This window comes from Salvelinus fontinalis, chromosome 2 (assembly GCF_029448725.1).
Source record: "Salvelinus fontinalis isolate EN_2023a chromosome 2, ASM2944872v1, whole genome shotgun sequence".
Lineage (NCBI taxonomy): Eukaryota > Metazoa > Chordata > Actinopteri > Salmoniformes > Salmonidae > Salvelinus > Salvelinus fontinalis.
This window is the reverse complement of record NC_074666.1, coordinates 11,785,690-11,807,381: the sequence shown is the minus strand read 5'-3', so window position 1 is coordinate 11,807,381 and position 21,692 is coordinate 11,785,690. Positions and strand designations below refer to the sequence as shown.

Below are 21,692 nucleotides of genomic sequence, written 5' to 3'. Positions count from 1 at the left end.
ACCACAACTACAATTATGCATGAAAATAAAATATGCAAACACAATTTTTTATATGTTTTGGTAAATGTTCTGTTTATTTTACATTGAAAAAAAAATGTCTTAAGTGTAATTTATCGCACTGTTGAGGTGGGTGGGGTACTTCCGTAAACAAATGTGTCATGAGAATTATTGTTGCATATGGGATGTAAAACAAAATAAAATTGGTGTGATTGGAGATCATGGTCTCTACGGATGTCAATGTCTGAATAATTATTGTCAGAACAAGCATATCAGAAGGTGCAGTATGTCCAGTCAGTCATGTGGTTCTTTATTCTTTACGCCAGGCAGCGTTACATCTGATGCACACATATATTATCATAAGGTATTGTAGTCAAGTCCCAGTTACACCGCAGCAGCTAGAACCAAACTCAGTCCTCACTATACATCTATCTTCCCTTTTATAAACAACTTTCAAATGGGATGGTGGGAGAAAACAGAGACTTTTTACAAGATTCATAGTACCAGGTAATTTCTTCAGTTAATAGCATATTGATTGCCTTGTAAACAGAATGGACAGATACAACTGAGACTGGGCTTGTTAAGAGGCAGGTTGGTACATATAAATATTTATCCTGGCAAGAAACACATATAGCAGTCTTCTACAAGCTAGTCATTAGAAGCATTTGTAAGACAGTGTTTCCGAAAGATGTATTCTTTGGCGAGGCGCAACGCCCCCCAAAAGCAACATCAGAAGGTTGAAGACACTGAACATTTCAAATCAGCCTTTTTAGATGTGGGGGGCAACAGTGCTGACCAGGCGGGCCACCTTGCCTAAGAAATGGTAGGAGGAAACACTGGAGGAGAACACGGTCCTAAAGAGTAATGGATTTATGTACAGTAGACACAGGAGGGTACAGTTAGATCAATGGAGGTTTATAGTACAATCAAAGCTGGTTTGTGCATGCATGCATCTGGTTGGCTCCCAGACAAACACCTGATCACTTCCTTAACCCATATAGGCTACATGATCAGAAGAGGTGGTCAGAAAGGTATTTCTTACTAAATCAGTGTTCGTTGCTCTTGGCCCTGGAGAGATGAATGCAGTGTGTGCAGGCTTACACTAACACATCTTATTCAGCTGGTCACGGTCTTGGGGTTTAGTTGATTTGTTGAATCAGGTGTGTTAGTGATGGACTGGAAAGAAAGCCTGCACATACTACAACTCTCCAGGAGCAAGATCTAATGAAGTACTTCATAGTTACTAAATAAGTGGTTTTAATTCTTCTTAAAAAAAAAAAAAACGATCATATCTCACATTTTAATCTTATAAAAAGGTGCTTAAAATAAATCCTTCCGTCTTTTCTTTGTTTAAATGAGAAGCGGTCGATAGTCGTTACACCACACAGATACATTACCCATGTACATACAGTCTACAGGGGGATGGAAAGGAGAGGGAATCTGCCCTCGCTTTTACAGATGGATGGATGGATGATATTAACAAGCAGCAATGGGAGGAGCCTGTACATAGAAAATGGTGCAACACCTCATAATCCTTAAATCATAACTTACACCATAGCACTTTGTTCAGGTCTAAACAAGGGTGTAAATCAGTTGCTTGTCAACAGTGGTTTCCAGATGTTTTGTGCTGTGACCCCAATTATCTTAAAGCCGTTCACTATACATTTACATTTAAGTCATTTAGCAGACGCTCTTATCCAGAGCGACTTACAAATTGGTGCATTCACCTTATACCCCTCTGGACAAGTCAAACAATGCCTTAGGCCACCACCCACATTTAGAAATATACGACCATCGATTAGGGACAATTAACTTATGACATCAGTTATCCTTTACGCCAGAGGGTTCCAGTTAAGTGTTAAGATCAGTGTGTGTTTGTGTGTACGCGTGTGTGTGTACATGTGTAGGTGTGTGTGACATGTCTAAAGAGCACGAGGCCTCTTGGGGTTGATCTGTTTGCTCGCCTGCTCCTCTTCCTGGAGTGTAGAACGGAAACCCTTCACTTTGTCTGAGAGAGGGGAGGAGAGAAGGGGTGCTAAGATAAAAATCTGAAAAATATACTTGCTAATTACTTGCAAATAATGTGACTTATTCTGATCTAGAATCAGTTATAGAATACCCCATTACCTCTGAGCTCAGTGAGGATGTCTATCTTTTGATCCAGGATCTGTTCTAGCTGCGTGGCGTAAGAGTCCACATCATAATCCACCTCTTCTGTCATCTCCAACAACACCTTCTCATCCTCCAGCCAACGGATAGACTCCTGCACCGGACACACACAGAGAATAAAAGACACACTCTGACTAATATGTGTGTATGTACTTGTGTGTGTCTGTATGTGTGTGTGTACTTGTGTGTGTCTGTATGTGTGTGTGTACCTGGAACACAGCTCGGTGGTCCTCCAGGACCTGTTCCTCCATCTCCACCAGCTGAGACACAGCTTCATGGAAGGTAAAGAGCTGAGGAGACACCTCCTCTTCCTGGGGAGAGAGAGGGGAGATAGATAGAGGAGAAGGAGAGAGAGAGAGAAAAAGGGATGAGAGGGAGGGGAAGGAGAAAGACAGGAGATAGAGGGAGGGGAGAGAGGAGAGTGAGAGGGCACAGGAGAGGGGAGAGATTAAGAGTCAGAGGGAGTGGAGGGAGGGAGGGAGGTGATATGCTGAATTATAAAATCATTCCTATATTGAAGAACCACACACATTTTATCTGACAGTAAAATAAACTGATATTCTTTCGTGAGTTGAGAGAGGCAGATGAGAGTACTAGTCAGTACATAGAGAGGTGACTGTACGGAAGGAGTGTGCGTATGTTCTTACGTTCTGTTCACAGAGCAGTTTGAGGTCATCCCTCTGAGGTGAGCTGCCGACCCCCCACTGAGCCTCCAGGACCTCCAGCTGGGTGACGCTGTGACCCCCTCCTCCCCCCCGCCCCTCCATCATCACCCCTGGGTCCACCGTTAGCTCCTTCGCCCTATCAACACACACATATTTTTGTAATTTAGCAGACGCTCTTATCCAGAGCGACTTAAAGGAGCAATGAGGATTAAGTGCCTTGCTCTAGGTCACATTGACAGATTTTTCACCTAGCAGGCTAGGGGATTTGAGCACAAACCACACTCATATTAGCAGGATTCAGTTTTCCTTGACCATGTGATCTGACTGATCTGATTGGTTAAAACAGTCATTGAACCAATGGCAATGAATGGACATCTTATTGGCAGACTCAACAGCCTTGGTTTCTCAAATGACTGCCTCGCCTGGTTCACCAACTACTTCTCTGATAGAGTTCAGTGTGTCAAATCGGAGGGCCTGTTGTCCGGACCTCTGGCAGTCTCTATGGGAGTGTCACAGGGTTCAGTTCTCGGACCAACTCTTGTCTCTGTATAAACCAACGACGTCGCTCTTGCTGCTGGTGAGTCTCTGATCCACCTCTACGCAGACGACACCATTCTGTATACTTCTGGCCCTTCTTTGGACACTGTGTTAACAAACCTCCAGATGAGCTGCAATGCCATACAACACTCCTTCCGTGGCTTCCAACTGCTCTTAAATGCAAGTCAAACTAAATGCATGCTCTTCAACCGATTGCTGCACGCACCTGTCCGCCCATCTAGCATCACTACTCTGGACGGTTCTGACTAAGAATATGTGGACAACTACAAATACCTAGGTGTCTGGTTAGACTGTAAACTCTCCTTCCAGACTCACATTACGTATCTTCAATCCAAAATTAAATCTAGAATCGGCTTCTTATTTCGCAACAAGTCGTAAAACTGACCATCCTACCGATCCTTGACTTCGGCGATGCCATTTACAAAATAGCCTCCAACACTCTACTCAGCAAATTGGATGCAGTCTATCACAGTATCATCTGTTTTGTCACCAAAGCCCCATATACTACCCACCACTGCAACCTGTATGCTCTCGTTGGCTGGCCCTCGCTTCATATTCGTCACCAAACCCACTGGCTCCAGGTCATCTATAAATCTTTTCTAGGTAAAGCCCCGCCTTATCTCAGCTCACTGGTCAACATAGCAGCAACCACCCGTAGCACGCGCTCCAGCAGGTATATTTCACTGGTCATCCCCAAAGCCAACTCCTTGTTTGGCCGCCTTTCCTTCCAGTTCTCTGCTGCCAATGACCGGAATGAATTGCAAAAATCACTGAAGCTAGAGTCTTATATCTCCCTTACGAACTTTAAGTGTCAGCTGTCAGAGCAGCTTACAGATCATTGCACCTGTACATAGCCCATCTGTAAATAGCCCAAACAAATACCTTATTCCCATATTGTTATTTATTTTTTACTCGTTTGCACCCCAGTATCCCTACTTGCACATCTATCACTCCAGTGTTTACTTGCTAAATTGTAATTATTTCGCCACTATGGCCTATTTATTGCCATTCCTCCCTAATCTTACTACATTTGCACACTGTATATAGACTTTTCTATTGTGTTATTGAGTGTACGTTTGTTTATCCCATGTGTAACTCTGTGTTGTTTGTGTCGCACTGCTTTGCTTTATCTTGGCCAGGTCACAGTTGTAAATGAGAACTTGTAGCTCAACTGGCCTACCTGGTTCAATAAAGGTGAAATATATTTTTTTAATATTCTCAGGCACAAGAGTGAAGGACAAGCTGGGAATGAAAAACATGAAAAACAAAACACCGCTTCTGAAATGAATGAAAGAAAGAGTTAAACATAGATGAAATGCAATAAATGATGGAAGGGTAAAAGATATAATCATGCCACAACTCAGCGCTGACAAACTGAAACTGAAGGACCAATGCTGGTTAAATAAATGATATAAAACAAGCTGTAAAACGTGAGGCCGTGCAAGTTTGTAGCCATCCCTTACTAATATGGACACTAGACATTAGCAACCCTTAAGATGATGGTTAATAGAAAAGAAAGGGGTTAAAAAGGAAACAAAAGGAGTAGGTAAAAGTTACCCCTGGTCCAGGATCAGATTGATATCATTTTTAATCGCCTGATTGGCCTTATAGTTATTATATGGTTACAGTTAATTTGATCCTAAGTCTGTGTTTAGGGGTAACCTCTCCCTGGAGTGAAATGAGAGGCAGAACAGAGAACAGGTACAGGATGGTAGCTAGTAGAAGTCGTAGAGAGGAGAGACCTGGTGGGAGAGGTGGGAAAGTCATCGTACTCGTAGGTGTTAGTGGGGGAGAGTTCAGCACGACCCCCCCCTCCACCACCCTGCTGCTGGGAGAAGGGGATGTCTGACGGGCTGATCCCAAACTCCTTCACTCTGTTTGGAGAGCGGGACAGAGACACACACAGATAGATGCACACACACACACACACACACACACAGAAGGTAGAGGATCTGGTCAGGATAAGGGTAAATGTTTTGGCTCGTATCAAGAAGGGGGAGTGAGAGGAGGAAGAATATTCTGCAATGACAACTTGAATTAATTAAACTTCTCCCCATTGACTAACAGTCTTAGTAATTCGTAGTAGGTGAGATGTAGACAGTCTGTTAGGTTGAGGTTAGGCAGGTGAATGTCTCACCTGTTGGCGTATCTCAGAGTGTTTAGAGTGTTTTCACAGGAAGCCATTCCAGGAGATATAGTGGCAATCTGTGGGGGGATTAACAGTTGGTACATCATTAGAAAATCATTACCGTAGGTGATTTGTGGATAAACAGCAAACCAGGCCAGTATGTGTTAAAGGAGGTATATATTATGTCACCATGCAGGTCCTGGAGTTCTCCCCGATGAAGGAGTCTCTGAGGACCTGGGTCAGCTTGCTGGCTCTGAACGGGGTGTGGGGCTTGTTCCGACCCAGAGCCCTGATACACTCCTTGAGTGCCAGCAGACTCTTGTTGATCTCAGCCCCCTCCAGGCGTGTCTGGCGGTCAGCGCTGGATGTGTCGGCACCCCTCTCGTTCCCCGCCAAGTCAATCAGCGAGAACTTGCCGTGCATCTTCCCTCGCCGCCGCAGAATGATCTGGAACACGGCGTGGCTACGGGACGAGTGGGCATTGGCCGAGGTCTGACCTGACGTCCTGGGAGAGAGATGTTGGAGAGAGAGATCGAGAGTAAACAGCAGGAAAAGAGACAAAACTAGGAGAAAGACGATTTTTAAACATCTTTTAGAACATAAAATGGCAATCTATTAAACAATCCCTCTCTTCCTCCGTGGTTTTACCTGCAGCTGTTTCCGACCTCTATGAGTTTGAGGACGTCTTCAGTACATTTGACATCTCTCTCCTGCAATCCCACCACCTGCACCTGCTGCTTCCCATCCTCCAGAACCCTCAGCTTGGCTTTCCGGTTCAGCAGGTCAAACACCTAGACAACCACAAGACAACGACAACACAACGCGGCCAGGTTAACACAACCACAACCATCCTCCAGCACACACAGCTTGGCTTTACGTTCATACAAACACTGAAATAACTACAACCACAAGATAACCATACATGGTCATATAAACACGGTCAACACATCCTCCAGGGGGTTTGAAGATATATTGGTCACTTCACTTGCCTTCCCGCTGTAGATCTCAAAGAAGGTGGCGAAGACATTGAGGTCTAACTTCTTGTAGTTTGGCTTCTTCAGCATGAGAAACACGTCTCTCGCTGCACAGAGAGAAAAGGGTTTCACTGAAGAGACAACTTTACACAGAAGGAACACGTTTTAACTCAAGAAAAGCAACTTTATCTGGAGAAAGAGATATGGTGTAGTGTTCGTACCAGCCAGCGCGTAGATCCCTTTAGAACAGTCCTGGTTCTTCCCCGAAAAATCTCCTCCCATTGTCTGAAAGGGAAAGGGGTTGAGTCTCCTCTCAAACAAAGGCAATGTGCCAAAAAAGAAAGACAAGAAAGTGTGTGATAACAAACATACAGTATATGCTTTATCAAGTTAGGCCAGACAAAATTGATATATGTTTAAAACCTTTTACTGCCGTGGGCAAAATCAGGGTCACACAGTGTGTTTCTTGGTAGTCTTAAACACTTTTTAGGCTTGATAAAATGCAATAATGTTTATTAATTATGAAATTATGAAAAATATAAATAATATTCCACCCATTAATTTTTATTATTTTTTATTTCACCTTTATTTAACCAGGTAGGCAATTTGAGAACAAGTTCTCATTTACAATTGCGACCTGGCCAAGATAAAGCAAAGCAGTTCGACATATACAACAACACAGAGTTACACATGGAGTAAAACAAACACACAGTCAATAATACAGTAGAAAAATAAGTCTATATACAATGTGAACAAATGAGGTGAGATAAGGGAGGTAAAGGCAAAAAAAGGCCATGGTGGCGAAGTAAATACAATATAGCAAGTAAAACACTGGAATGGTAGATTTGCAGTGGAAGAATGTACAAAGTAGAGATATAAATAATGGGGTGCAAAGGAGCAAAATAAATAAATAAATACAGTAGGGGGAGAGGTAGTTGTTTGGGCTAAATTATAGATGGGCTATGTACAGGTGCAGTAATCTGTGAGCTGCTCTGACAGCTGGTGCTTAAAGCTAGTGAGGGAGATAAGTGTTTCCAGTTTCAGAGATTTTTGTAGTTCGTTCCAGTCATTGGCAGCAGAGAACTGGAAGGAGAGGCGGCCAAAGGGAGAATTGGTTTTGGGGGTGACCAGTGAGATATACCTGCTGGAGTGTGTGCTACAGGTGGGTGCTGCTATGTTGACCAGCGAGCTGAGATAAGGGGGGACTTTACCTAGCAGGGTCTTGTAGATGACCTGGAGCCAGTGGATTTGGCGACCAGTATGAAGCGAGGGCCAGCCAACGAGAGCGTACAGGTCGCAGTGGTGGGTTGTATATGGGGCTTTGGTGACAAAACGGATGGCACTGTGATAGACTGCATTCAATTTATTGAGTAGGGTATTGGAGGCTATTTTGTAAATGACATCGCCGAAGTCAAGGATCAGTAGGATGGTCAGTTTTTAAAGGGTATGTTTGGCAGCATGAGTGAAGGATGCTTTGTTGCGAAATAGGAAGCCAATTCTAGATTTAATTTTGGATTGAAGATGCGTAATGTGAGTCTGGAAGGAGAGTTTACAGTCTAACCAGACACCTAGGTATTTGTAGTTGTCCACATATTCTAAGTCAGAACCGTCCAGAGTAGTGATGTTGGAAGGGCGGGCAGGTGCGGGCAGCAATCGGTTGAAGAGCATGCATTTAGTTTTACTTGTATTTAAGAGCAATTGGAGGCCACGGAAGGAGAGTTGTATGGCATTGAAGCTCGTCTGGAGGGTTGTTAACACAGTGTCCAAAGAAGGGCCAGAAGTATACAGGATGGTGTCGTCTGCGTAGAGGTGGATCAGAGACTCACCAGCAGCAAGAGCGACATCATTGATGTATACAGAGAAGAGAGTCGGTCCAAGAATTGAACCCTGTGGCACCCCCATAGAGACTGCCAGAGGCCCGGACAACAGGCCCTCCGATTTGACACACTGAACTCTATCAGAGAAGTAGTTGGTGAACCAGGCGAGGCAATCATTTGAGAAACCAAGGCTATCGTGTCTGCCGATGAGGATGTGGTGATTGACAGAGTCGAAAGCCTTGGCCAGGTCAATGAATACGGCTGCACAGTATTGCTGCTTATCGATGGCGGTTAAGATATCGTTTAGGACCTTGAGCGTAGCTGAGGTGCACCCATGACCAGCTCTGAAACCAGATTGCATAGCGGAGAAGGTATGGTGGGATTCGAAATGGTCGGTAATCTGTTTGTTGACTTGGCTTTCGAAGACCGTAGAAAGGCAGGGTAAGATAGATATAGGTCTGTAGCAGTTTGGGTCAAGAGTGTCCCCGCCTTTGAAGAGGGGGATGACCGCAGCTGCTTTCCAATCTCTGTGAATCTCAGATGACACGAAAGAGAGGTTGAACAGGCTAGTAATAGGGGTTGCAACAATTTCGGCAGATAATTTTAGAAAGAAAGGGTCCAGATTGTCTAGCCCGGCTGATTTGTAGGGGTCCAGATTTTGCAGCTGGGAGAAGGAGAAATGGGGAAGGCTTGGGCGAGTTACTGTGGGGGGTGCAGTGCTGTTGACCGGGGTAGGGGTAGCCAGGTGGAAAGCATGGCCAGCCGTAGAAAAATGCTTAGGTGACCAGCCGTAGAAAAATGTATAGGTGGTGACAGTGTTTCCTATCCTCAGTGCAGTGGGCAGCTGGGAGGAGGTGTTCTTATTCTCCATCGACTTTCAGGCCATGAGGCCACTAGACTGCGATTTGGTCATCTGACTGCAGGTAAGCCCAGCTTCACATAAAAACAAAAATGAAGAAGTGTTGAATAAAGACTTCAAGATGAATTGAAGCTGAAGCAGATGCCTTTAGTAGACTGCTATATATTTCAGCTAGCACATCCGTTATAGAAAACTATGTCTCAAGAAAATGTCTAAAACTCAGCCGGGACATATCCAAATCCTGACAGCAATTCTTTACCATTCGGCCATCAGATTTGCCACCAATGCTCCTTATAGGACACATCACTGCACTCTATACTCTTCTGTAAACTGGTCATCTCTGTATACCTGTTGCAAGACCCACTGGTTGATGCTTATTTATAAAACCCTCTTAGGCCTCCCTCCCCCTATCTGAGATATCTAATGCAGCCGTCATCCTCCACATACAACACCCGTTCTGACTGTCACATTCTGTTAAAGGTCCCCAAAGCACACACATCCCTGGGTCGCTCGTCTTTTCAGTTCGCTGCAGCCCCTGGAACAAGCTGCAGCAAACACTCTAACTGGACAGTTTTATCTCAATCTCTTCATTCAAAGACTCAATCATGAACACTCTTACTGACAGTTGTGGCTGATTTGCGTGATGTATTGTTGTCTCTACCTTCTTGCCCTCTGTGCTTTTGTCTGTGCCAAATAATGTTTGTACCCTGTTTAGTGCTGCTACCATATTGTGCTGCTACCATATTGTGCTGCTGCCATGTTGTGTTGTCATGTGTTGCTGCCTTGTTATGTTGTTGTCTTAGGTCTCTCTTTATGTAGCGTTTATTTTTAATCCCAGCCTTTTGGTAGGCCGTCATTGTAAATAAGAATTTGTTCTTAACTGACTTGCCTAGTTAAATAAAGGTTAAATAAAATAAATAAATACATGTACTTAAGGGGTATAAAAGGGGTAACATGACCAGGACCCAAACTTTAGTCCCTGTGACTGTCATTCCAAAACTATTAAACCAAAAGTGGCAAATCTTTTGTTGTACTAAAGGTTGTTTAGTATTTTTGTAAGTGGTTCAAATAGTATTTCATTTTAATTTGTTATTATCTTTTATTAGCTCGCCTCACTTCTCAAAAAATTGAAATCCGTTAAACAGTAAATAAACTTTGTAAGGCCTTAGCATTAAAAAGCTAACACACACTGAAAGTGTTCAACTCACATGTGTTTTCCCACTTCCTGTCTGTCCATAGGCGAAGCAGGTGGCCATGCCCCTCTCAAAGATGGTCTCAACCAGTGGCCGGGCGGTGAACCTTGGGAACGAGGGAAGAAATGCTTTAAATAGGTCAACCAAATCACAGTAAAGATCATTTAAAATTACAATATTATACACTACCAGTCAAAAGTTTTAGAACACCTACTCATTCAACGGTTTTTCTTTATTTTTCCTATTTTCTACATTGTAGAATAATAGTGAAGACATCAAAACTATGAAATAACACATATGGAATCATGAAGTAACCAAAAAAGTGTTAAACAAATCAAAATATATTTTATATTTGAGATTCTTCAAATAGCCACCCTTTGCCTTGATGACACATTTGCACACTCTTGGCATTCTCTCAGCCAGATTCATGAGGTAGTCCCCTGGAAGGCATTTCAATTTGTGGAATTTCTTTCCTTCTTAATGCGTTTGAGCCAATCAGTTGTGTTGTGACAAGGTAGGGGGGGTATACAGAAAATAGCCCTATTTGGTAAAAGACCAAGTCCATATTATGGTAAGAACAGCTCAAATAATCAAAGAGAAACAGCAGTCCATCATTACCTTCTTCAAGTGCAGTTGCAAAAACCATCAAGCACTATGATGAAACTGTCTCTCACAATGTAGAAAATTGTAAAAAAAAATATGAAAAAAAAACCCTTGAATGAGGTGTTGTAAAACTTTTGACCGATAGTGTACTTTGGAATAAAGGATGCGTTTATCTCAATGGAAGATTTGACTCATACACACAAGAATTTGGCCCAGTTCACACGATTCTTTTTGTTCTTGAAACGTACCTGTAGACCATGTCGTTGTCGGTGCTGTCGTCAAAGGCGTAGTCGAAGCGGAAGGTCTGGTTCTCCAGGTACCTGGTCAGGTCAACCTTCTGCTTGGGTTCATGGACCATCACCACGTCCTTACTGGGGATGGTGATCACATCCAGGTCCTTCATAGTCAACTCTGAGGGGTGAGGTGAAAAGGAGTTCTGAATAACCCACTTTTGAAATAGAAAGAATGTTTTCAAGTGAAAGAGAGAGGAGTGTGATGCTTACGATGCTGTTAAATCTCTGCATGTAAAAGACCATCTGATCATGAAACAGTTGGTGTGCCTGTGTTCGATTTATGAAATTCTGATACTCACCTTTTTTATTGAGGGGCCGTGCTCGTACACACACACATATCCTGTGCTCCTCATCGATCTGAAAGGTGAAACAATATCATACGTACAAGATGTGATTCAGTTAGAGGCGAATGAAGATATGTCACCACTCTATCTATGAAAGTAGACCAGGAGACAGATCAGATTGAGATATATACATACCAGATCAGCAGTGGTTAGAGGCCTGTAGTCAAGACTGGCTCTGAAGTCTCTGATCATACACATGATCTCATAGTTTGGTACAGTCACATCTACCTCCTGGGAGAGAATGGCACACGGTTAAAGGTGTATGTGTGTGTGTGTGTGTGTGTGTGTGTGTGTGTGTGTGTGTGTGTGTGTGTGTGTGTGTGTGTGTGTGTGTGTGTGTGTGTGTGTGTGTGTGTGTGTGTGTGACAGTGTGTGTGTGTGTGTGTGTGTGTGTGTGTGTGTGTGTGTGTGTGTGTGTGTGTGTGTGTGTGTTGGTGTGTGTGTGACAGTGTGTGTGTGTGTGTGTGTGTGTGTGTGTGTGTGTGTGTGTGTGTGTGTGTGTGTGTGTGTGTGTGTGTGACAGTGTGTGTGTGTGTGTGTGTGTGTGTGTGTGTGTGTGTGTGTGTGTGTGTGTGTGTGTGTTGGTGTGTGTGTGTGTGACAGTGTGTGTGTGTGTGTGTGTGACCCTGCCTGTGCTTTCTTCTCTCTCAGCTCCTGTTGTTGTAGTCGCCTCCTCTCTCTCTTCTCCTGTAGTTTCTCCACCTCCTTCACACAGTTGGATTTCCGCCGCGCTGAAACAGTTCAGGGAAGACAATAATCAAAAATAATCTAGTACAAATGTATAATAGTGATCCACGGTACGTCTGTCCTTTTTCAATACACTTCAACGCTCTTTAGAGGCAAATGCACAAGACAAGCAAAATATCAAAGCATGAGCGCTAAGCAACACATTCAATAACATTGCAATAAAACTGAAGCCCACCCCTCCAGGATAGTGGATATATAGAGAGAAATTACAATAGCTCAGTGAGAGAGCTATTCTCTGGCTGCCTCTCTGTTCTTTCAGCAGTACAGCTGGGCTAATAGGCCTATCTGTGTCTTTCTGCCTGGGAACATTATATCACTGGTCATGTGTCCCATCGTAACCCACCAGGGGGAACAACACATCTCAACACACAGCAGAGTTTACATTAATAGGAAATGAAAACGACTGGCCGTTAGCATGGCAATGTATTTAGCAATAACCAGGACTATTTAGCAATACCCAGCTGGAGTGTGTGTATGTGTATGTGTGTGTGTGTGTGTGTGTGTGTGTGTATTACCGTTCTGCTGTTGTTGTAGTGTCATCTGCTGTGTCTGTAGGGCTGTGAGTGCTACGGGTGGGGGTGGTTCTGGTTGGCTTTGCTGGTGCTGTATTTGACTGGGTCTGGCTCGCGTAGTCCCCACTGCTGCAGCTGAAGACACATAACATCATTCACAATACAGTTTAGTCATTGTTAGTACATTGTTTAGTAAATGCACATTGAGTACATCCCATATAATCTTTGGACACAACGCTTTCATCTCGTTTAATTGTATTTATTTTAAATTCAGAATATGAGTAATGACTGTCACATATCTGCAGTGTCATCAACAGGTTATTATCTCCATTCCATTACTAAGCTAGCTAACTCTCCCCAGACCCTCTCTCTCCATTCCATTACTAAGCTAGCTATCTCTCCCCAGACCCTCTCTCTCCATTCCATTACTAAGCTAGCTATCTCTCCCCAGACCCTCTCTCTCCATTCCATTACTAAGCTAGCTATATCTCCCCAGACCCTCGCTCTCCATTCCATTACTAAGCTAGCTATTTCTCCCCAGACCCTCTCTCTCATTTCCATTACTAAGCTAGCTATCACTCCCCAGACCCTCTCTCTCTCCTTTCCATTACTAAGCTAGCTATATCTCCCCAGACCCTCTCTCTCATTTCCATTACTAAGCTAGCTATCACTCCCCAGACCCTCTCTCTCTCCTTTCCATTACTAAGCTAGCTATCACTCCCCAGACCCTCTCTCTCCTTTCCATTACCAAGCTAGCTATCTTTCCCCAGACCCTCTCTCTCTCCTTTCCATTACTAAGCTAGCTATCTCTCCCCAGACCCTCTCTCTCATTTCCATTACTAAGCTAGCTATCACTCCCCAGACCCTCTCTCTCCTTTCCATTACTAAGCTAGCTATCTCTCCTCCCGACCATATCTATCCTTTCCATTACTAAGCTAGCTATCTGTCCCCAGACCCTCTCTCTCTCCTTTCCATTACTAAGCTAGCTATCTCTCCCCAGACCCTCTCTCTCATTTCCATTACTAAGCTAGCTATCACTCCCCAGACCCTCTCTCTCTCATTTCCATTACTAAGCTAGCTATCTCTCCCCAGACCCTCTCTCTCATTTCCATTACTAAGCTAGTTATCACTCCCCAGACCCTCTCTCTCCATTCCATTACCAAGCTAGCTATCTCTCCCCAGACCCTCTCTCTCTCCTTTCCATTACTAAGCTAGCTATCTCTCCCCAGACCCTCTCTCTCATTTCCATTACTAAGCTAGCTATCACTCCCCAGACCCTCTCTCTCATTTCCATTACTAAGCTAGCTATCTCTCCCCAGACCCTCTCTCATTTCTCTCATTTCCATTACTAAGCTAGCTATCTCTCCTCCCGACCATATCTCTCCATATCTCTCCTAAGCTAGCTATCTGTCCCCAGACCCTCTCTCTCTCCTTTCCATTACTAAGCTAGCTATCTCTCCCCAGACCCTCTCTCTCCTTTCCATTACTAAGCTAGCTATCACTCCCCAGACCCTCTCTCTCTCCTTTCCATTACCAAGCTAGCTATCACTCCCCAGACCCTCTCTCTCATTTCCATTACCAAGCTAGCTATCTCTCCCCAGACCCTCTCTCTCATTTCCATTACTAAGCTAGCTATCTCTCCTCCAGACCATATCTCTCCTTTCCATTACTAAGATAGCTATCTGTCCCCAGACCCTCTCTCTCTCCTTTCCATTACCAAGCTAGCTATCTCTCCCCAGACCCTCTCTCTCTCCTTTCCATTACCAAGCTAGCTATCTCTCCCCAGACCCTCTCTCTCTCCTTTCCATTACCAAGCTAGCTATCGCTCCCCAGACCCTCTCTCTCTCCTTTCCATTACCAAGCTAGCTATCTCTCCCCAGACTCTCTCCCCTTTCCATTACAAAGCTAGCTATCACTCCCCAGACCCTCTCTCTCCTTTCCCTTACTAAGCTAGCTCTCTCCCCACTCTCTCTCATTTCCATTAGTAAGTTAGCTATCTCTCCCCAGACCCTCTCTCTCTTTTCCATCTGTTTATTTGTATATTTAGACTGTTGCTAAAGATATCATGGTCTTTCTCGCTCTCTGTCTTGCTCTCTACAGATATCATGACCTCTCTCTCCAGATATCACGGTGCCTGAGGGCTATTTTCCCCATGTATTCACAGATGGGCTTTTTATTTCCCCCATGTATTCACAGTTTCAGCTTCTTTTGAAACAGAAACTAAGAGTTTCAGAAATATTTGCAAAGTGATATAACACTTACTCATTCAAGGGTTTTTCTTTATTTTTACTATTTTCTACATTGTAGAACAATAGTGAAGACATCAAAACTATGAAATAACACATTTGGAATCATGTAGTAACCAAAAGAAGTGTTAAACAAATCAAAATATATTCTTCAAATAGCCACCCTTTTCCTTGATAACAGCTTTGCACACTCTTGGCATTCTCTGAACCAGCTTCATGAGGTAGTCACATGGAATGCATTTCAATTAACAGGTGTGCTTTGTTAAAAGTTAATTTGGTGAAATTTCTTTCCTTCTTAATGCGTTTGAGCCAATCAGTTGTGAAGGTAGGGGGGGTATACCGAAGATAGCCCTATTTGATAAAAGACCAAGTCCATATTATGACAAGAACAGCTCAAATAAGCAAAGAAAAACAACAGTCCATCATTACTTAAAGACATGGAGGTCAGTCAATACAGATAATTTCAAGAACTTTGAAAGTTTCTTCAAGTGCAGTCGCGAAAACCATCAAATCAAATTTTATTGGTCACATACACATGGTTAGCAGATGTTGATGTGAGTGTAGCGAAATGATTGTGCTTCTAGTTCCGACCATGCAGTAATATCTAACAAGTAATCTAACAATTTCACAACAACTACCTTATACACACAAGTGTAAAGGAATGAATAAGAATATGTACATAAAGATATATGAATGAACGATGGCCGAACGGCATAGGCAAGATGCAGTGGATGGTATAGAGTACAGTATATACATATGAGATGAGTAATGTAGGGTATGTGAACATTATATAAAGTGGCATTGTTTAAAGTGGCTAGTGATACATTTATTACATACATTTTTCATTGTTAAAGTGGCTAGAGATGAGTCAGTATGTTGGCAGCAGCCACTCAGTTAGTGATGGCTGTTTAACCTCTCTTGGGTAGGGGGCAGTATTTTCACGTCCGGATGAAAAGCGGGCCCAGAGTAAACTGCCTGCTACTCAGGCCCCGATCCTAGGATATGCATATTATTAGTAGATTTGGATAGAAAACACTCTGAAGTTTCTAAAACGGTTTGAATGATGTCTATGAGTATAACAGAACTCATATGACAGGCAAAAACCTGAGAAAAAATCCAACCAGGAAGTGGGAAATCTGAGGTTTGTAGTTTTTCAACTCTTTGCTTATCCAAGATACAGTGGAAATGGGGTCATGTTGCACTTCCTAAGGCTTCCACTAGATGTCAACAGTCTTTAGAACCTTGTTTGAGGCTTCCACTGTGAAGTGGGGGGTGAATGAGAGGGGATTGAGTAAGGTCTCTCCCAGAGTGCCACGAGCTGACCATGCGCGTTCATGTGAGAGAGTTAGTTTGCGTTCCATTGCATTTCTGAAGACAAAGGAATTCTCCGGTTGGAACATTATTGAAGATTTATGTTAAAAACATCCTAAAGATTGATTCTATACATCGTCTGACATGTTTCTACAGACTGTAATGGAACTTTTTGACTTTTCGTCTGCACCTAGTGATTGCGCGTCATGAATTTTGATTACTCGGCTAAACAAGCTAACAAAAATGTGTTATTTGGACATAAATTATGGACTTCATCAAACAAAACAAACATTTATTGTGGAACTGGGAGTCCTGGGAGTGCATTCTGATGAAGATCATCAAAGGTAAGTGAATATTTATAATGCTATTCTGACATCTGTTGACTACACAACACGGCGGATATCTCTTTGGGTTGTGTTGGTCTCTGAGTACGGCTGTGTTGGTCTCTGAGCGCCGTACTCAGATTATTGCATGGTGTGCTTTTTCCGTAAAGTTTTTTTGAAATCTGACACAGCGGTTGCATTAAGGAGAAGTGGATCTAAAATTCCATGCATAACAGTTGTATCTTTTAGCAATGTTTATTATGAGTATTTCTGTAAATTGATGTGGCTCTCTGCAAAATCACCGGATGTTTTGGAACTACTGAACATAACGCACCAATGTAAACTCAGATTTTTGGATATAAATATGAACTTTACCGGAAAAAAACATACATGTATTGTCCTATGAGTGTCATCTGATGAAGATCATCAAAGGTTAGTGATTCATTTTATCTCTATTTCTGCTTTTTGTGACTCCTCACTTTGGCTGGAAAATGGCTGTTTTTCTGTGACTTGGCTCTGACCTAACATAATCGTTTGGTGTGCTTTCGTCGTAAAGCCTTTTTGAAATCGGACACTGTGGCTGGATTTACAAGTGTATCTTTAAAATTGTGTAAAATACTTGTATGTTTGAGGAATTTTAATTATGGGATTTCTGTTGTTTTGAATTTGGTGCCCTGCAGTTTCACTGGCTGTTGACGAGGTGAGACGCTACCGTCCCACATACCCTAGAGAGGTTAACAGTCTGATGACCTTGAGATAGAAGCTGTTTTTCAGTCTCTCGGTCCCTGCTTTTATGCACCTGTACTGACCTCGCCTTCTGGATGATAGCGGGGTGAACAGGCAGTGGCTCAGGTGGTTGATGTCCTTGATGATCGTTTTGGCCTTCCTGTGACATCGGGTGGTGTAGGTGTCCTGGAGGGCAGGTAGTTTGCCCCCGGTGATGCGTTGTGCAGACCTCACTACCCTCTGGAGAGTCTTACGGTTGTGTGCGGAGCAGTTGCCGTACCAGGCGGTGATACAGCCCGACAGGATGCTCTCGATTGTGCATCTGTAAAAGTTTGTGAGTGTCTTTGGTGACAAGCCAAATTTCTTCTGCCTCCTGAGGTTGAAGAGGCGCTGCTGCGCCTTCTTCACCACGCTGTCTGTGTTGGTGGACCAATTCAGTTTGTCCGTGATGTGTACGCCGAGGAACTTAAAACTTTCCACCTTCTCCACTACTGTCCCGTCGATGTGGATAGGGGGCTGCTCCCTCTGCTGTTTCCTGAAGTCCACAATCATCTCCTTTGCTTTGTTTACATTGAGTGTGAATTATTTTCCTGACACCACACTCCAAGGGCCCTCACCTCCTCCCTGTAGGCCGTCTCGTTGTTGTTGGTAATCAAGCCTACCACTGTAGTGTTGTCTGCAAACTTGATGATTGAGTTGGAGGCGTGCATGGCCACGCAGTCATGGGTGAACAGGGAGTACAGGAGAGGGCTGAGAACGTTCCCTTGTGGGGCCCCAATGTTGAGGATCAGCGGGGTGGAGATGTTGTTTCCTACCCTCACCACCTGGGGGCGGCCCGTCAGGAAGTCCAGGACCCAGTTGCACAGGGCGGGGTCGAGACCCAGGGTCTCGAGCTTAATGACGAGTTTGGAGGGTACTATGGTGTTAAATGCTGAGCTGTAGTCGAAGAACAGCATTCTTACATAGGTATTCCTCTTGTCCAGATGGGTTAGGGCAGGGTGCAGTGTGATTGCGATTGCGTCGTCTGTGGACCGATTGGGGCGGTAAGCAAATTGGAGTGGGTCTAGGGTGTCAGGTACGGTGGAGGTGATATGGTCCTTGACTAGTCTCTCAAAGCACTTCATGAATACGGAAGTGAGTGCTACGGGGCGATAGTCATTTAGCTCAGTTACCTTAGCTTTCTTGGGAACAGGAACAATGGTGGCCCTCTTGAAGCATGTGGGAACAGCAGACTGGGATAAGGATTGATTGAATTTGTCCGTAAACACACCAGCCAGCTGGTCTGTGCATGCTCTGAGGACGTGGCTGGGGATGCCGTCTGGGCCGGTAGCCTTGCGAGGTTTAACACGTTTAAATGTTTTACCCACGTTAGCTGCAGTGAAGGAGAACCCGCAGGTTTTGGTAGCGGGCCGTGTCAGTGGCACTGTATTGTCCTCAAAGCGAGCAAAGAAGTTGTTTAGTTTGTCTGGGAGCAAGACACCGTGGTCCGCGACGGGGCTGGGTTTCCTTTTGTAGTCCGTGATTGACTGTAGACTCTGCCACATACCTCTCGTGTCTGAGCTGTTGAATTGCGACTACTTTATCTCTATACTGACGCTTAGCTTGTTTGATTGCCTTGCGGAGGGAATAGCTACACTGTTTATATTCGGTCATGTTTCCGGATACCTTGCCATGATTAAAAGCAGTGGTTCGCCCTTTCAGTTTTGCGCGAATGCTGCCATCAATCCACGGTTTCTGGTTGGGGAAGGTTTTAATTGACGCTGTGGGTACAACATCATCGATGCACTTGCTAATAAACTCGCTCACCGAATCAGTGTATTCATCAATGTTATTGTCCGATGCTATGCGGAACATATCCCAGTCCACGTGATCGAAGCAATCTTGAAGCGTGGAATCCGATTGGTCGGACCAGCGTTGAACAGACCTGAGCACGGGCGCTTCCTGTTTAAGTTTCTGTCTATAGGCTGGAAGCAACAAAATGGAGTCGTGGTCAGATTTTCTGAAAGGAGTGCGGGGAAGGGCTTTGTATGCGTCGCGGAAGTTAGAATAACAATGATCCAGGGTTTTGCTAGCCCGGGATGCGCATTCGATATGCTGATAAAATTTAGGGAGCCTTGTTTTCAGATTAGCCTTGTTAAAATACCCAGCTACAATAAATAAAAACAGCAATATTTTACACACACATGAAGGTACTCATTACCAATCATTACTGTTGAAAAAACACAAATATGAAAAACTGGTGATTATAGCATTTTGGAAATAAAATCTTCAAAAAGAGATCTACTATCATTACTTTCATGGTACAGTTGGTCAGTAGGATGTTATGTAGCAGCCTGGTTGAATCCAGTGTTACATTGTGTACAGACTGTGGAACACAAGGAATCTTGGAGATCAATGTTCTGTTGAAGCTTTCTTACCTCTGTTTGCTGGGGTTTCAGTCTTGGGGGGCGCTATTGTTCGTCGGTTCTACAAGAGACAAATCAATACAATATGAACTTAAAGAACCAGATGTGGCACATGCTATACTTAAAACTATACTATACAGCCACAGGAGGTTGGTGGCACCTTAATTGGGGAGAACGGCCTTGTGGTAATGGCTGGAGCGGAATTAGTGGAATGGTATGAAATACAAACACATGGTTTCCATGTGTTTGATGCCATTCCATTTGCGCCGTACCAGCCATTATTATGAGCCGTCCTCCCCTCAGCAGCCTCCACCGGTACAGACATATGGCTATTGGCCACAGTATAGGACATTATAATTGAATGACCTTGGGTGGCTTGATTTGTTTAGCAGCGGAGGAGATGGAGGAAGCAGGAGGAGGGGTTTCAGGACTCTGTACTACCTCCTCTTCAGGAGCCACATCTGGGTTCAGAGCAAAGATGCTCTCCAGGTCTATCTGCATGGGGAGAGAGTACAACATGTTAAAACTCTGTTTCAGCCTCTCCAACCTAATGCGTGTTTGTATGTATATACAGTGGGGTCTGGACTTATTGGATCCCTTGATAAAGATGAGCAAAAAATACTGTCTAAAATAAAATAATACAAATACTGAGCTTTTTACAATGGATGGTTTGGAATTCCCATTGTTAAAGCCTATCCTGCCCATGACATACTAGGCAACACACATGGCCAGTACATTCATAAAAAGTGCCATTGTTTACATCGTTACCTAGCAACGTACTACTACTACTAATACCAGCAGTAACTCCTCATGGATGATTTAAAAGTAACTTTGGATATTTATTTATTTTTACATTTGAAGAATGTTGCCAACAAGAAGAGGAGGAGGTTATGAAAGAAATGAAACAAGAAGAGCAAGTGGACCAGGAACCGGAGCCAAGAGAAAGAGATTTTGTTTAACAAGTAATTCCCCAAAAATCTGATAGTGGTAAAATTATTGGATTCCCTGTTTTCAATACTCCAGCACCCTCCCCTTGTGAGGATAATGACAATGAGCCTTTTTCTAAAATGTTTTATGAGATTGGAGAACACATTGGGAGGGATCTTAGACCATTCCTCCATACATAATCTTTCCAGATCCTTGATATCCTTTGTCTGCGCTTATGGCAGCTTCATTAAATAGTACCCGCAAAACACCAGTCTCAACGTCAAGAGTGAAGAGACTACTCCGGGATGCTGGCCTTCTAGGCAGAGTTCCTCTGTCCAGTGTCTGTGTTCTTTTTCCATCTTAATCTTTTATTTTGATTGGCCAGTCTGAGAAATGGCTTTTTCTTTGCAACTCTGCCTAGAAGGCCAGCATCCCGGAGTCGTCTCTTCACTGTTGGCGTTGAGACTGGTGTTTTGCGGGTACTATTTAATGAAGCTGACAGTTGAGGACTTGTGAGGCGTCTGTTTCTCAAACTACACCACTGGGCAGAGGCAACCAGGTTTTTGGCTAAAATGTCCTGGTACCTGGTAAAGTTCATGATGTTGTTGACATTAACAAGGGCCCCAGGACCAGTGTAAGCAAAACAGCCCCATAACATCAAAGATCCACCACCTTAACCATATTTAACAGTAGGGATGAGCTATGTTCTGCATATGCATTGTTCTTTCTAAGGCCAAACTCACCATTCGTGTACGTGGCCAAAGACCTATATTTTCATGTCATCTGACAATAGCACTGCCTGGACTAAACGGCATTGGTACTGGGATTGGAACCGGTGCGTGCTATGGTCATATGACACGAAAATAAAGGTCTTTGGCCAAGAACAGCGGTGGGT

At 43.8% G+C, this 21,692-nt stretch overlaps 1 protein-coding gene across 1 annotated transcript in view; it reads right to left on the bottom strand.

The window, feature by feature from the left end:
- Positions 1-286: 286 nt before the first annotated feature.
- The window catches only part of LOC129811952 (kinesin-like protein KIF2A), a 30,420-nt gene continuing 9,014 nt past the window's right edge, over positions 287-21,692 (bottom strand). The window contains exons 3-20 of the mRNA XM_055863757.1: positions 20,237-20,365; positions 19,883-19,931; positions 12,863-12,994; positions 12,231-12,331; positions 11,736-11,831; positions 11,556-11,613; positions 11,212-11,374; positions 10,376-10,466; positions 6,713-6,776; positions 6,507-6,598; positions 6,166-6,308; positions 5,707-6,022; positions 5,527-5,594; positions 5,132-5,263; positions 2,814-2,967; positions 2,376-2,477; positions 2,125-2,260; positions 287-2,005 (exon numbers count right to left, since the gene is read on the bottom strand). Coding sequence (XP_055719732.1) covers positions 1,920-2,005; positions 2,125-2,260; positions 2,376-2,477; positions 2,814-2,967; positions 5,132-5,263; positions 5,527-5,594; positions 5,707-6,022; positions 6,166-6,308; positions 6,507-6,598; positions 6,713-6,776; positions 10,376-10,466; positions 11,212-11,374; positions 11,556-11,613; positions 11,736-11,831; positions 12,231-12,331; positions 12,863-12,994; positions 19,883-19,931; positions 20,237-20,365 — 2,112 coding nt within the window. The 3' untranslated portion in view covers positions 287-1,919. The remainder of the gene's footprint in view (positions 2,006-2,124; positions 2,261-2,375; positions 2,478-2,813; positions 2,968-5,131; positions 5,264-5,526; positions 5,595-5,706; positions 6,023-6,165; positions 6,309-6,506; positions 6,599-6,712; positions 6,777-10,375; positions 10,467-11,211; positions 11,375-11,555; positions 11,614-11,735; positions 11,832-12,230; positions 12,332-12,862; positions 12,995-19,882; positions 19,932-20,236; positions 20,366-21,692) is intronic.